The 13,447-nt window shown below is 37.6% G+C and overlaps 3 protein-coding genes across 3 annotated transcripts; 1 reads left to right on the forward strand and 2 right to left on the reverse strand.

Moving 5' to 3' along the window:
• Positions 1 to 292: 292 nt before the first annotated feature.
• ColSpa_11280 (ABC transporter BEA3) lies at positions 293 to 1,682 on the reverse strand (the record flags this gene model as incomplete). Its single annotated transcript, XM_049277490.1, has 2 exons — positions 293 to 319; positions 387 to 1,682. 2 exons carry the CDS (start codon positions 1,680 to 1,682, stop codon positions 293 to 295), a joined length of 1,323 nt encoding a protein of 440 aa, XP_049133447.1.
• On the forward strand, positions 1,168 to 1,434 carry ColSpa_11278 (uncharacterized protein; the record flags this gene model as incomplete). The annotated part of the gene is made up of 1 exon (XM_049277491.1): positions 1,168 to 1,434. The coding sequence occupies one exon, from the start codon at positions 1,168 to 1,170 to the stop codon at positions 1,432 to 1,434; it is 267 nt and encodes an 88-aa protein (XP_049133448.1).
• ColSpa_11279 (ABC transporter BEA3) lies at positions 1,682 to 4,417 on the reverse strand (the record flags this gene model as incomplete). Its single annotated transcript, XM_049277492.1, has 3 exons — positions 1,682 to 2,587; positions 2,637 to 3,455; positions 3,509 to 4,417. The coding sequence occupies 3 exons, from the start codon at positions 4,415 to 4,417 to the stop codon at positions 1,682 to 1,684; spliced, it is 2,634 nt and encodes an 877-aa protein (XP_049133449.1).
• Positions 4,418 to 13,447: the final 9,030 nt, after the last annotated feature.

A 13,447-nucleotide genomic window follows, 5' to 3' on the forward strand; every position in this document is an offset into this window, starting at 1 on the left:
GTGTTTTCCTTCGCGATTGTTCTAGTTTGCCTAATGATATGTTGAAGTAAAACGGACTGAGGTACCAGCAGCCTCCAGGGAAGTACATCCAGATTGAGTCGGAAGTGGTAATGTCAGGCGAGAGACGCCCTACTGTATGACTAGGCACTTGGCATGACAGCAGGACAACCCACTACGAACTGTGCTGTGGAAATAGATTCGCTTCCCAGAGAAGTATCAGGTGGCTAACTATTGTTTCCATCACAGGCACGCCCTAACTCATTCCAAGGTATCCGCCTCAAACAAACTCACTCTATCGATCGAGGGCCTGGCTTTGACACTGGAGTTTTTCAGACTTGAGTTAGCGTGGGCCCACTGGAGTTGGATGGAAGGAGGGCAAGACTCACCATGTGCCAGTAAACACCCCTATTCTTCAACAACTCGGCGTGCGCTCCCTTTTCTAAAACCTTACCTTCACCCATCACGAAGATGACATCAGCATTTTGCACTGTCGCTAGGCGGTGAGCCACGACAACCATGGTACGCCCCTGGCCCGCTCGTTCGAACGCGGCCTGCACGAGCTTCTCCGACTCCGAGTCCAGCGAGCTGGTCGCCTCATCGAGTAAGAGAACCTTGGGGTCACGAATCAGGGCACGCGCAATTGCAATGCGCTGCTTCTGGCCGCCCGAGAGTGAGACGCCCTTGGAGCCCACAAAAGTATTGTAGCCATCGGGTAAGGAAGTGATGAAGTCGTGGATGTAGGCATCGCGGCAGACTTTGTAGATACGCTCGTCGGGAGTGCTGTCGTCAACGCCCAGCAGGATGTTCTCGCGGATAGTACCTTGGAAAATAGTCGGTTCTTGCGCTACGAGAGACAGACTCTTGCGATATTCGTATAGATCAAGCTCGTAGATGTTCTTGTCGTTACAGAAAATGGCACCTTTTTGCAGGTCGTAGAAACGTTCAATGAGGGAAATGATAGATGTCTTGCCGCAGCCCGAGGCACCGACCAAAGCAGCGAACTGGCCCTTTTCGATGGTGAGGTTGATGCCTTGAAAAACCGAGACGTTGCGGGTGGGATACTGGAAGTAGGCATCGCGTAGCTCGATCTTGACTCCGCCTTCGGTATCCGGAATAGACCCTGGCTTCGATTCGCTAGCTCGGTTCATCGAGTCTCTTATGCCAAGGATGCGGCTGGACGCTCCGCTGGCTTGCGCTACGTTTGGACCGAAGCTCATGGCTTGTCCTGCGGCCTCGGCGCCTTGGATGACGGCCATGAAGCAGACGAAAAATGACAGCAAGGTGTACTCTCTGCTAGCGAGAAGCCTCCCACCGTACCAGAAGATTAAGCCCTGGCAGCCAATGCTAGAACTCGCGGCGAAAGCGACAATCAAGGATGACCATTTCGCCTTCCTGAAGGCGCCACTGACAAGGTTGTTCAAAAGCGACTCGTAGCGCTTGTTGATGGTACCTTCCAAGTTCAGGGCAGAAACTGTTCTGAAAGCCCCGATAGACTCGGCAGCGAACTTAGAGCTGTCTGCAAAGACGGCGGCGTTCAACCTTTCAAACTCGAGGTCGTACCTGAAGCTCCAGTAGGCCGAGAACAAGCCGATGGGCATTGTAATGAACATGGCAATCAAAGCCAGCTTCCAGCCAAAGGCAAAAGCAACAGCCAGAGAACCGGCGACACTGAAGAGACCCATCAAGAAGAAGGCCCGTTGAGACCCACAAGTTCCTCGAGCAGCTTAGGATCGCTTGATATACGAGAGCTCAATGCACCCTGAGAGTTTTCTTCTTGGTCGAAAAAGCACGTTTTCTGGAACAAAATGGCTCTGAAATACTGCTCTTTGTAGATGGCGCCGATGCGACAAGAGACGTAAATGGAGATGTACGCCTGACAGAAGTAGCTCATCCCAACGCCAATTGCAAGGACGAGCCACATCATTGACCAGAACTCACTCTCGTGTCGCAGCTCGTCTCCTTGAAGCGAGAAGACACCAAGGACCTTCCCGAACAGCCATGCCTGGAGAGGCGTGCCCGCCGCAGCACCCATAGCAGCCAAAAAGGTGGCTGCGTAGAAAGGCCATTCTGCTCGTTGCTCCTTGAGAAGCCTGCCAAAGCTATTGAACAGGTTGCGATTACCAACTCGAGGCTCTTGGCGAGATACATCTGTTTCAAACTGGGCAGTGTTCGTTTTCCTCGTGGGTACAGCATCAAGATCTTCTTCGCTCTCTTCTGTGCTCGCTTGTGCTGGAGTGCCGAGAGACATCTGTTGAGAGTAGACCAGTCCATAGTAAACACCCGATTCGTTCTCTAGAAGGCTCTGATGGGTGCCTGTTTCTGCAACCCTGCCTTCTTTTAGAACAATGATCCGGTCGGCGTTTTTGATTGTCGAGAGACGGTGGGCGATTGTGATGGTGGTCCTGTTCTGAGCAACCCTATCGAGTGCAGCCTGCACGATCTTCTCGCCTTTGACATCGATAGCGCTAGTGGCCTCGTCTAGAATCAGAATCTTGGGTCTTCTGATAATGCTCCTAGCAATGGCGATACGTTGACGCTGACCTCCGGAAAGTTTGATGCCGCCGTCGCCGACTTCGGTGTCGTAGCCCTGGTAGAAGTTAGATCCGCGTCGAGAGAGGCGTGTTCGAACACCTTACCTTTGGGAGACGGTCGATAAACTCGTCGGCAAACGACTCCTGGCATGCCTCCCTCACCAGCTCCCTCTTCCTCTCCTCTGGATCGTTCTCCCAGGGTGAGCCAATCAACCCATGAGCAACGTTGTGGAAGATTGTGTCGTTGAACAGAAATGGATCCTGCTGAACGAGGCTGATCTGGCTTCGCCACCACTTGAGCTCAATATCGTCCAAGGCAACGCAACTCGCTGAAATGGATCCCGACAGTTGGACTGGGGGTTCTGCCTCTTTTGCGATAACACCAGCATCGCCATCAACTGATCTGTCGACAGCACCGCTCTTTTCTTCTCCTTTTTTCGGGCCCGCCTTCATCATGTCTTTTTTGACTGTCTTGGGAATGGCATATTGCTCGCGGAGACTGTACCATCCCAAAATGAGACCGACAATTGTGCTCTTTCCAGACCCAGAGGGGCCTACAATCGCTGTCTTCATCCCTGCCTCGATGCGTAGGTTTAGGCCATCCAGTACCTTGACATGAGGTCGGCTGGGGTAGGCAAACACGACGTCGTTGAGGACGATATCCCCCGTCGCTATGGTATCTGGGCCTTTGATTGTTCCGGTTGCCGGCTGAGGAGCGTCGATAACGGTCAGGAACTCGCAAGCGGCGACCGTGGCTTTGGCGACGGCGATGAGTGGTGTCGAAATACGCTCAAGGGAGATGACGACCATCATAACTGATGTGAGAACGACAACAATGACACCTGGGTCTTGGATGGCGCCCGAGATGATGCGCTTCGTGCCGTACCAGAAGGCAAGACCAAAGGTTCCGTAAAGTCCGACAAACTAGAACGCCATGTCAGCACAGGCCGATGACCGATAATACGGGGATCCCGTACCAGAAACCCCAGCTGGAGAGCCAAGAATGGAGCCATAGTTTGATTCTGTCGCCTCGCCTCTTTCACCCAATACGTGTATCGAGCAACAATGCGGTTCTCGGCACCACACGCAGCAAGCATTCGAATTCCACTGAAGGCCTCGCTGGCTACTGCGTTAGCCTCGGCCTCGGCCTTGATGGCGCCTACCAGACCTTTGATGGCAAAGGGAAACAAGACCCCCGTGACGACCAACAGGAAGACAACGAGAGAAAATGTAACCAGAGTCAGGTCCCAGCTCCATGTAAAAGCGATAATAATGGCGGTCCAAACGGTACCATTATATTCGAAGAAGACGCCGAGCTTCTCGGAGAGGCCAATCTGTAGGGTATTTGCCGTAGTGGTGACAGTGTTGGCGGCGGCACCGGGTGGCATAGAGTCGATGACGTGGATGGACTGGCGGAAGAGGCACTGGAGGTAGTGGAGTCGAATAGCGGAGGATAGCCGGACGCCCATCATGCGGAAGGAGAACTTATTGACGTAGCTTAGGCAGAATCGACCAAGGAAAAGACCTAGAATGTACAACGATTGTCTACCCAGAAGGCGTTCGAAATCGGACCTTGACACGGTAGGAGGTTCCTGGAAGTATCCGACAAACTGGCCAACGAGCTGGCCAAAGATGACATTCATAAGAGGCAAAGCTGTTCCAGCACCAATGGAGGTGAAGACGACAACGATGTAAACGACAATGTCCCATTTTGAGGCGTAAGAAAAGACTCTGACGTAGTCCTTGAAAGTAGGTTCACGATCTGGAGATTTCTGGATTTCTTGGAGTTTGTTCGTTGTTGAGGATGGCTGGGTTGAGGCCTGTCCGTTGGCCACAGCAGGGGGGCGCTGAACGTTTGGATCATTCGTGCTGGCAGACACGAACATCATCCGTACTTGCTTGGGTGATTCTAGCTGGACGTTGAATAAAGAAACAATTGAAAAGTCGAAGCGAACTGGATAGGTACACAGAGGAAAACAGACTCGCGAACACCGAACAACTGGGTAGAGCAAATGAGGTATCTACAGTAAGAAAAGCGAGACGCTTGTAAGTACGGAGCATTCAAGGTTTAGGCATGATCTTTTCAGTATGTCAAGCGAAAGCTATACGAGACGTGCATGTGCCAAGTCGGGTTCACTTCATTTTTCCGCAGTATTAGGGTAGGCATCTATTTAGTCTACAGGCGTCAAGAACTAGGCTGTGCACGAATGTCTCAAGCAAGAGTGAAGGTGGAGAGTTCCCACTAGCAAGTCCGCTGTAACTCCATAGCTTAACTCCCCGGCTGCCAACAATCCACCAGGATTAGCCCTATTCTTTGAACATATTCAGAGATCAAATTTTGGTCTAGGTAACGAGTAGGAACTGTGGAGCGGACACAGAGGACTAACTCAGGTGCAAATCATCCTCTCCAACAAGCGACGTCACAAGATAGTGCATAGGCCTTCTGAGTATATCCGGGAAAGCTTTCTCTAGAGTCTTGGATTGGCCACCCGCGAATGACTGATGTATGGGAGCTAGGACGAATCGGACTGTAGACCGACAGCTGGGGACGGATGAGGGTGGTGGGTATGCACGCTTCATGATACTAAGTTGAACAGGGTGCGGGGGCTTTCACCCTCAGGCTAACGCCAGCATGGACACTCGGTCTTCGAACAATGTCCGTTCTAGCAACCCACCTTCGGACCTAACCAGGCAAGGCTCATCCTTAGGCCCGAAATACTCTTTCCCCTTTTCTTCCACCCTTTTTTGGTTCCGTTCGAATCTAGGATAGGTTCCCAATGTTGATTGCAGACAAATTCAGGGGTCTCTTGAAATGAATCTTGTCGGGTCATGCAATTCCGCAGTTTTGAGCTTATATCACCAAGAGCTTGTGAGGAAAAGCGCTCTATTTCTCAGGGATGTCACAGAAACATGGCAAAGGCAGTGCGGTACATGGACATGTTGCTTTGGATTCTTGGCCCCGTGCCTGGTATCTCCTCAGTACCCAAAGACCCAAGCACATGTCCTGCAAATGTCTTGGGTCTAGGAAAGTGAGCAAAACGAAGGCATACGTTTTGTTGAGATCTTGTGGCTTATCTTCAGTCCTTGATCTCCTTTTTTTCTTTCCAACGACCATCAAGGCGACAATCCGCCGACAGACCTAGGGGATTCCATTCTCACTCCTCAGTATGTCCCAAAAAGAGTATTGGGTTTTTTTGCACTTCACTTCCAACAAGGTCAATGAACGCTGCCCGGTTGAAGCGACCATTTACGGGAGCAACTTCACCCGAGGCGCCGGTATCTTCTTTGTCATTGCGTACACCATCCTTCTCACAGGCCAAAGCTATCTCGGCTGGCGTTTGAGATCATGGGGATATGTTGGCTGTCTCGCTGTTGTAGCCATTACTGAGTTCGTAGGTCACATTAGCAGGACTGGACTCACGCCCAGTCTATGGAATTTCGGTGCATTCGTCATTCAAAACCTCATGCTAGTACTTGCACCTACGATCGTCGCAGCCACCATTTCTGTCACCTTCAAGCATCTTGTCCTATGATACGGGAGCCAGTGGCCACTGATTCGACCGAGCCTCTACCCCTTGGTCTTTGCTGGCACGGATGTCTTTTCGCTCCTGATCCAGATGGCGGGCGGTGGCGCTGCTGCAATGACCACTGCGAAAGCGGATCAGTCCATATCGGAGCTTGGCAACAACTTGATGGTAGGCAGCAGCGTCTGCTTCCAGGTAGTCAATATGATACTTTGCGGTGGCTTGTTCCTGACATATGCATGGCGCCGCCAACAGAATAAGACGAAGTAAGCATACAGTGGGGACTAGTCGACTCGGGACAGCTGAGGTCCGGCCTGCTAGTATGAGATCCCTACGGGGTCGTGACCAGTGATGAAAAAAACCAAGCTGTGCGCAAAACACTTCATCTCGAATCTCATCGTCGAACACGCTGTCATAATCATCCGCTGCGTCTACAGGTGGGCTTGACACCCCGTGGAAGATCGGACAATAATCTAACATGTGTGCTTTTCCAGAATTACCGAGATGTCGATGGGCTAGGGCAGTGATCTGCAGAAGGAAGAGACAACCTTCCGCGTCCTCTATGGGGGCATGTTTCTGACATTGATTTCGTTGCTGACGGTCTTCCTTCCGTTCTTTTTTCTCCCCATACATGAGGGAGGAATGCAGGAATAGGGAGGCAGCTCACCTAAAACAGATAGCCGAGATAGCTTCCCTGATCAAGTAAGGATGGCGGTTTCGAGGCATGAATCAATCTCAAGTTCTTGAGGTATTTGGTTCATGCTGCGGACGGTCTACAGGCTATCAGAACGGTCCGCATGGTATCGAGACCATCACCGTCTATTGCACCCGTGTATATAACATTGCGGGTGGTGCTTATCCGTCTTTTGGATTTGGTTTTGTCGCAATGCCCTTACGCGCATCGCGCAGCCTTGTGAGATTTGCGCTGGGCCCGGATTAACTATTAGTCCGGTCCCTTCGTGCAGATCCACTACACAGGATACATATTTATTTATTTCAGACAAAATAATCCTATACATAGAAATCTAAGCCGTTTTCTTTATATCTTTTTTACCCTAAGTGGTGACTCTATGATAGTTATAAGCCTAGCTTATATTACACCCTTAAACCACTATATCTAAAGCACACTATAGGCTAGAAAATCTCTCTTAAACAAACTATTTCTATTCTCTTAAACTAATATCTTTAATATATCTATTTCTATTATAGCTATAAAAAAGCTTAAAACATAAAACAATTAGTTCTTATAGTATACAACTTTTTAGTTTAAAATAAGGTTAAAGTATATCTAGGAATTTATTAACTTAGATAAACCTAAATAAATAGAAAAAAATAAACTTAAATATTTTAATAAAATCCTAAATACCTTAAGGATTCTTACCTTTAATAAATTTATTATTAATATAAATCTTAAATAAACTAATAATAAACTCCTTTTAATAATAACTAACTTAAATATTAAGGTTATATACTAGATATATATCTTAAACGCTAATATAAAAAAGGCTATTTAGAAATAACAAAAAAAGGTATTTAATATAATTAATATATAGGTAAAAACATTAATTATTAAATTACTTTTTAAGCTAACCTAGATAAAAGCTTTAATATAAAACTAGATAATACTTTACTTAATACTTAAGATTCTTAAATAATAATATACTTTAAGTAATTTATTTAGCTAAACTATTATTTAAGAAGAATATCTAGCTTTATTAAATTAAATAGCCTTAAGTATTAACCTATTTGTTTAGCTGGTAGAATAGCGAAATTCTTACCTTTATATAAAAATCCTAGACCTACTAGAAGTCTAAGGTATTTTTATTTTAAGAACCTTTCTAAGAGTAGTATTATACAGAATTACCTTATCTTAGGTAACTTATAAACTTACAGAAATTATTTAAAATAAAACAATAAGTCTTCTAGTTAAAAACCTAAATAACTACGTAATGATCCTAACTAGCGTTTTATAGAAAGACTTATTAGCAATAAAGTACTATAAGAAAGGGCCTAGTGTTTATATAACCTTAGTAAGTTATTCTACTATATTAACTAAAAATAATATATATTACTTTTTACTAAAGAACTTAAATAAAACATATATTTATAATTACTTATACTATTAGCCTTTACTTAAATATACTTATATAAAGAAAACTCTTACTAGCTATTTACTTAGACTAGCCTTAATTACTAATAATAATATATAATAAATCTATAATTAAATTAATAACCCTTAGAATATAAACCTCTAAGCTAAACTTACTTAGAAAAAGTAGCTTTAAGTAATCCCTTTATCTTAAAGAAAGGATCTTAGGAAATATAATAATAAAGCTAATAATAATAAAAATAATAATAATAGACTTAGTAATAACTTGCTATTAAAGGTTATTATATATATTATTAACTTTACTTTACTTTAACTAAACCTAGATAAAGCCGCTTAAAAAAAGGAAGTTTATAGTATCTTTGTTACTCTATACTCTAGTCTACATATCTTTTTATATAACACTATATTAGATAACTATAGAGCTATTTACCTAGTGAACAACATATCCCTCCTAGAGCTAGGCATAGTCTAAGTAGTTAAGGAAAACAATTAATAAGTTAATTTAAGTATTACTTTATACCTTATTTATGTAAAAGGTAAACGTGTGATTAAAGGGATTCTTAGAAGCTGAAATAGAGTAAACTAGGATCTTATACTTAAAAATATAGTATATGTAGAGAATTTTTATGTAAACGTTATATTAGAAGTTTTACTCTATATAATAGGTATTTAGTACTTAGGACTTAATTATATTTTCTAATATAAAGGATATTTAGATAGCTTTATAGTTAAGTAACTTATATAGAAAGTAAATATTACTTTTCTTAAATACAAGCCTCTTATTAGTTATTTTATTTATATATAAATCCTTATAAGTAATATAGCTATAGTTAATGTTAATGTAATAATGTTACTTTACTATAATACTTTTATATAACCTTTATACTACAAGAAAAGTACTTGCTCAGACTTTACCTAGCTTTAATATCTACAAGGTAGCTATCTAGGACCTTAAGCGCTTAAGTAATTAGTTTTAAATGCTTAGGGGGTAAAAATCAAGGCCTATAAGAGATTAGAATACTTTTATTACTAAACAACCTATATAAAGAAGGTAGTCTTAAGACAAAGATTAGAACAAAGGTTACTTTACTTATACTATAGAATTGCTTAAGACCTTTTTAACTACTTTAAAGGGTATAATAAGAACTTATAGCTTATAGTAATTAAGGATAAATATATTAGCTAATTTTTTAGATTCCTAAAGGTATTAAAAACCTATAAGAGTATATTCAGAGTTCTATATATCTTTAAGTAATAAATAATAAGGTAATATAGCCTTGCTTTATATAAGATAAAGTAGAATATAGACTACTCTGTTATAGTAATTAACAGTAATATAAAGTTCTAATAATAAGTAGAAGAAGAGGAGATTAAGGTTAAGACTACCCTTTTATATATAAAGGAGCTAAATAGTAAAGCTAAGAGGGCTAGCTAGGAAACAATAACTAGAGGTATTAAACTATTTTCTAAAATAAACCTTTTATATAAACTATAGGTTAAAATAGTAATAGCTAGTATATACTTTTATAATATTAGCCTTTTTTAGTATAACACTTAGCTTTATTTAATTAAGAAAGAAAAGAGATAATTTAAATAATATTTTTACTAATAATAACCTTAATACTAAGTAACCCTTAGCTAAGACTTATATTTATAATAAGAATAGCTTTATATATATAGCTACTAAGTATACCTTATTTAAAGAAACCAAGAGAAAGATATAAAAAAATAATACTTTAAGGTAAAACTAAGGGGTTATATTAGATATTTAATAGGCTATATTTAGAATACTTATAACCTATATTAAATATAGATCCCTTTACTTTAGTAGGTTATAATCACATAAAATATAACATTTAATAAAAGCTAATTCTATAAGAAAAATAATATAAAGGTAATAATCTTAGCTAAGAAAGCATAAGTAATTATAAATAATATATAATACTTAAATATAAATTATAACCTTAAATTCTATGTTCTAAGTATTATAAAAGAAGTTAACATTACTCTAATCCTATAAGAAGAATACCCTTCATAATAGCTTCTATTACCTACTCTTGTACTAAGAACAGTATTTCTAGACAAAAGGAAACAAAGTAACTATAAAGTATACTATATCTAGTAAAGAGGGTAGCTATTAACCCTTAATCCCTTACCTAAACCAAGAGACGTCCTAGATTAAGAGATTAAAACAATAATAACTATTAAGGACTAAGCTATAGTAAACAAAGACATATTAGAATCTAAAGAAGTTAATTACTTAACTAAGGTAATTAAAGATAAGATTATTATCTATACTAATTTACCTTTAAACAAGAAGAATAAAACAAAAGAAGAACTAATAATACGTTTAAGATTAGTATCTATAAGCTACACTAACTAAAAGCAAAGATTAAGTACTAGTAATCAGAATAGCCTAAACTATAATACCTTAACTTAATAAAGCTAACACTAATAAGGCTTATTACTAGAACTAGTAATAATAAGCTAATCTAATAAAACAAAGAACACTAGCTACCTCTTTATATTTTTATATTTAAAATAAAGCTAAGATATATTCTTTAACATTTTTTTACTAAAAAAGCAAAAAATACTAGATAAAGAGGCTACTAGACATTAAATAATCTATAATTATATTTATATATTAATTATTTAAATAAAGTATACCTAGAAAATACTAAAACTATATAATAAAAAAAAAATAAAAGAGCTATTACCTTTACTAAAGAACTAGAAAGAGCTTTTGAACTTTTCCTAGCTATATTAAGACCTTTTCCTATAAATAGTAATAACTAAGATTTAGAAGCTTAAGTAGATAAGTACCTAGAAAGTAATAAATTAAAGTAAAGTTACTTAAAAACTAATTCTCTTAAAGTAGGTCTTCTTATATAAGATAAACTAGGATAGTCTTTTTAACTATTATAAAACATAAATCTATATAAAGGGTAATATGTAAGAAAAGTATTCTTTTAAATAGATATATATAATAATACTTATAGTATAGACCTTTTATGTTATAATAGCTATTATAGCTAAATTTAACCTTAAAATATACTAATTTAATATAGTTAATGTATTTCTGAACGCTAAGAGAGGACTAAACAAACTACTTATTATATACTTCCTTTTAGATAGCTTTAAGATACTAGATAAAATTATTAAATTATAGTATATACTTTATAGTCTTAGAAATATATTTTTCCTTTAGTATAAAAAACTCTTAAGTATTTTATGTTATTTTAGGATAAAGGCTATAAGTAAAGACTTATATCTCTTTTAGACCTTAAATAAAAAAATACTTCTCTTTTTTTATATTAATAATATCCTTATACTTTATCACAAGTCTTACATAAGAGATATAAAGAAGATTATAAAAGGAATCTAAACAATATATAAAATAAAAGACTAAGGCTTAGCTAAATAGTATCTAAGTATATAGATCCTACATAACCAGCTAAAGCAGAAGATCTATTTAGCCTATAACTAATACATTAAGTATATTACCAAGAGATTTAACCTTATTAACTTAAGAACACTAACTACTTTATTACTAATAATTATACTTAAAAAGAATAACCTTTAAGTAACTTTAGTTAATGTAAAGCGTTTCTAGGAGAAAGTTGGATTAATCCTTTATACTATAATAATAATTTAACCTAACGTTATATTTATATATACTTTACTTTTATGTTTCCTAACAAACCCTTTACTTGTTTACTAATAAGTAGTAGACTAAGTTATTAGATATTTATATTATACTTAGTACCTAGTAATCTACTTTGGTACCTCAGGGGGTGCATAGGTACTACTAATTACAAGTAATACTTTGTTCATAGATAATAATAAAACATAAAGATTATTCTAAAGATATATTATTTTACTCTTTAGAGGTCTAATTTAGTAAAAAGCTACTTAACAAAATACTATCATAATATTAATAACTAAGGCTAAGCTCCTTAGCTTTAAGTATATTACAAAAAAAACTATTACTTTTAAGTATCTTTTTTAAAATATATAACTTAAGCTTAGTAATATATAGAAGATTAATTATAATAATAATTAAACTATTTACCTTATTATAAGTAAAAGTAACTAAATTTTAACCTACTTATAGTACATTAATATTTAGAATATATAGCTTTAACAAGAATATAGTAAACATTTATTTAATATTATATATATACTAATAAACTATATACTAATAAATAGTCTTACTAAGAACCTTATTAAAGTAAAATTTAAGTACTTTAAGGTACTCCTTAACTTATAAGATATATAAATAAAAATCATATATACTAAAGAAGAGGTATTAGTAGAAGAAGAATACTTATAGATTATTTAAAATTATTATTTATAGCTTATAAGCTTCTGCTCTTAGTAGAAGCCTAAGAAAGAAGTTTTTTTAACACTACTAACCCTTTAGAAACGCTATATACTAGTTTATAAGGAGCTAGTATATAAGCATAGTTAATATAGATATTAACTAACTAATAAGGCTATTAATTACAGCTTAAATAGTATCTACTTAACCTTTATTTATAATAGTAATAGCTATACTAGAGGTAAGACTACTAAATAAAGCTAGACTAATTAGTATATTTTTACTAGGTAGTATTAGTATTACCTTACTATACTTCTGTATACTATACTAAATATCCCCTTAAAAAAGAGTCTACTTAAATATAATATAGCTTTATAATATACTAATTACTTAACTAAAAACCTATAAAAATAATTAAAACTAAATAAATAAATATTATATATAAAAATATATACTTAAAGCTATATTACTATACTTTATAACTAAAAACTTCTAGGCTAAATAGTAAAGCTTAGAACCCTTAATAATTATAATATAAAGGGTTTTACTAAGTATATAATGCTAGTACTTAAGGGTTTAGCTACTGCTTACTAGTATACACTAACTTAAAGAGTTATTATATAGTATACTTTAAATACACTATAAGTACTTAAAGTCTCTTTAGAGGGTAAGCTTTAAGGTCTTAACGTATACCTTCTTCTTCTTCTCCTTATTCTCCTCTTTTTCCTTTATCTTTTTTTTTAGTATAAACCTAAAAGTAGTTATTTTTGTTTAATAGAATTAATAAAAAGTTTAAGTTAAATAAAAAAAGCATAATATATTAGCTAACTACTAATTATAAAAGGCCCTTAGGACTGTGTTAGAGTAAGCTTAGGCGCTAAGGGAGGGAGGTAACTCTAAATTGTCCTTATTCTTACTTGTAGTACCTATAAGGAGGTCAGCTAGAAAAAGAAGCTATAAG

Source organism: Colletotrichum spaethianum, assembly GCF_022836535.1.
Source record: "Colletotrichum spaethianum MAFF 239500 DNA, contig44, whole genome shotgun sequence".
Classification (NCBI taxonomy): domain Eukaryota; kingdom Fungi; phylum Ascomycota; class Sordariomycetes; order Glomerellales; family Glomerellaceae; genus Colletotrichum; species Colletotrichum spaethianum.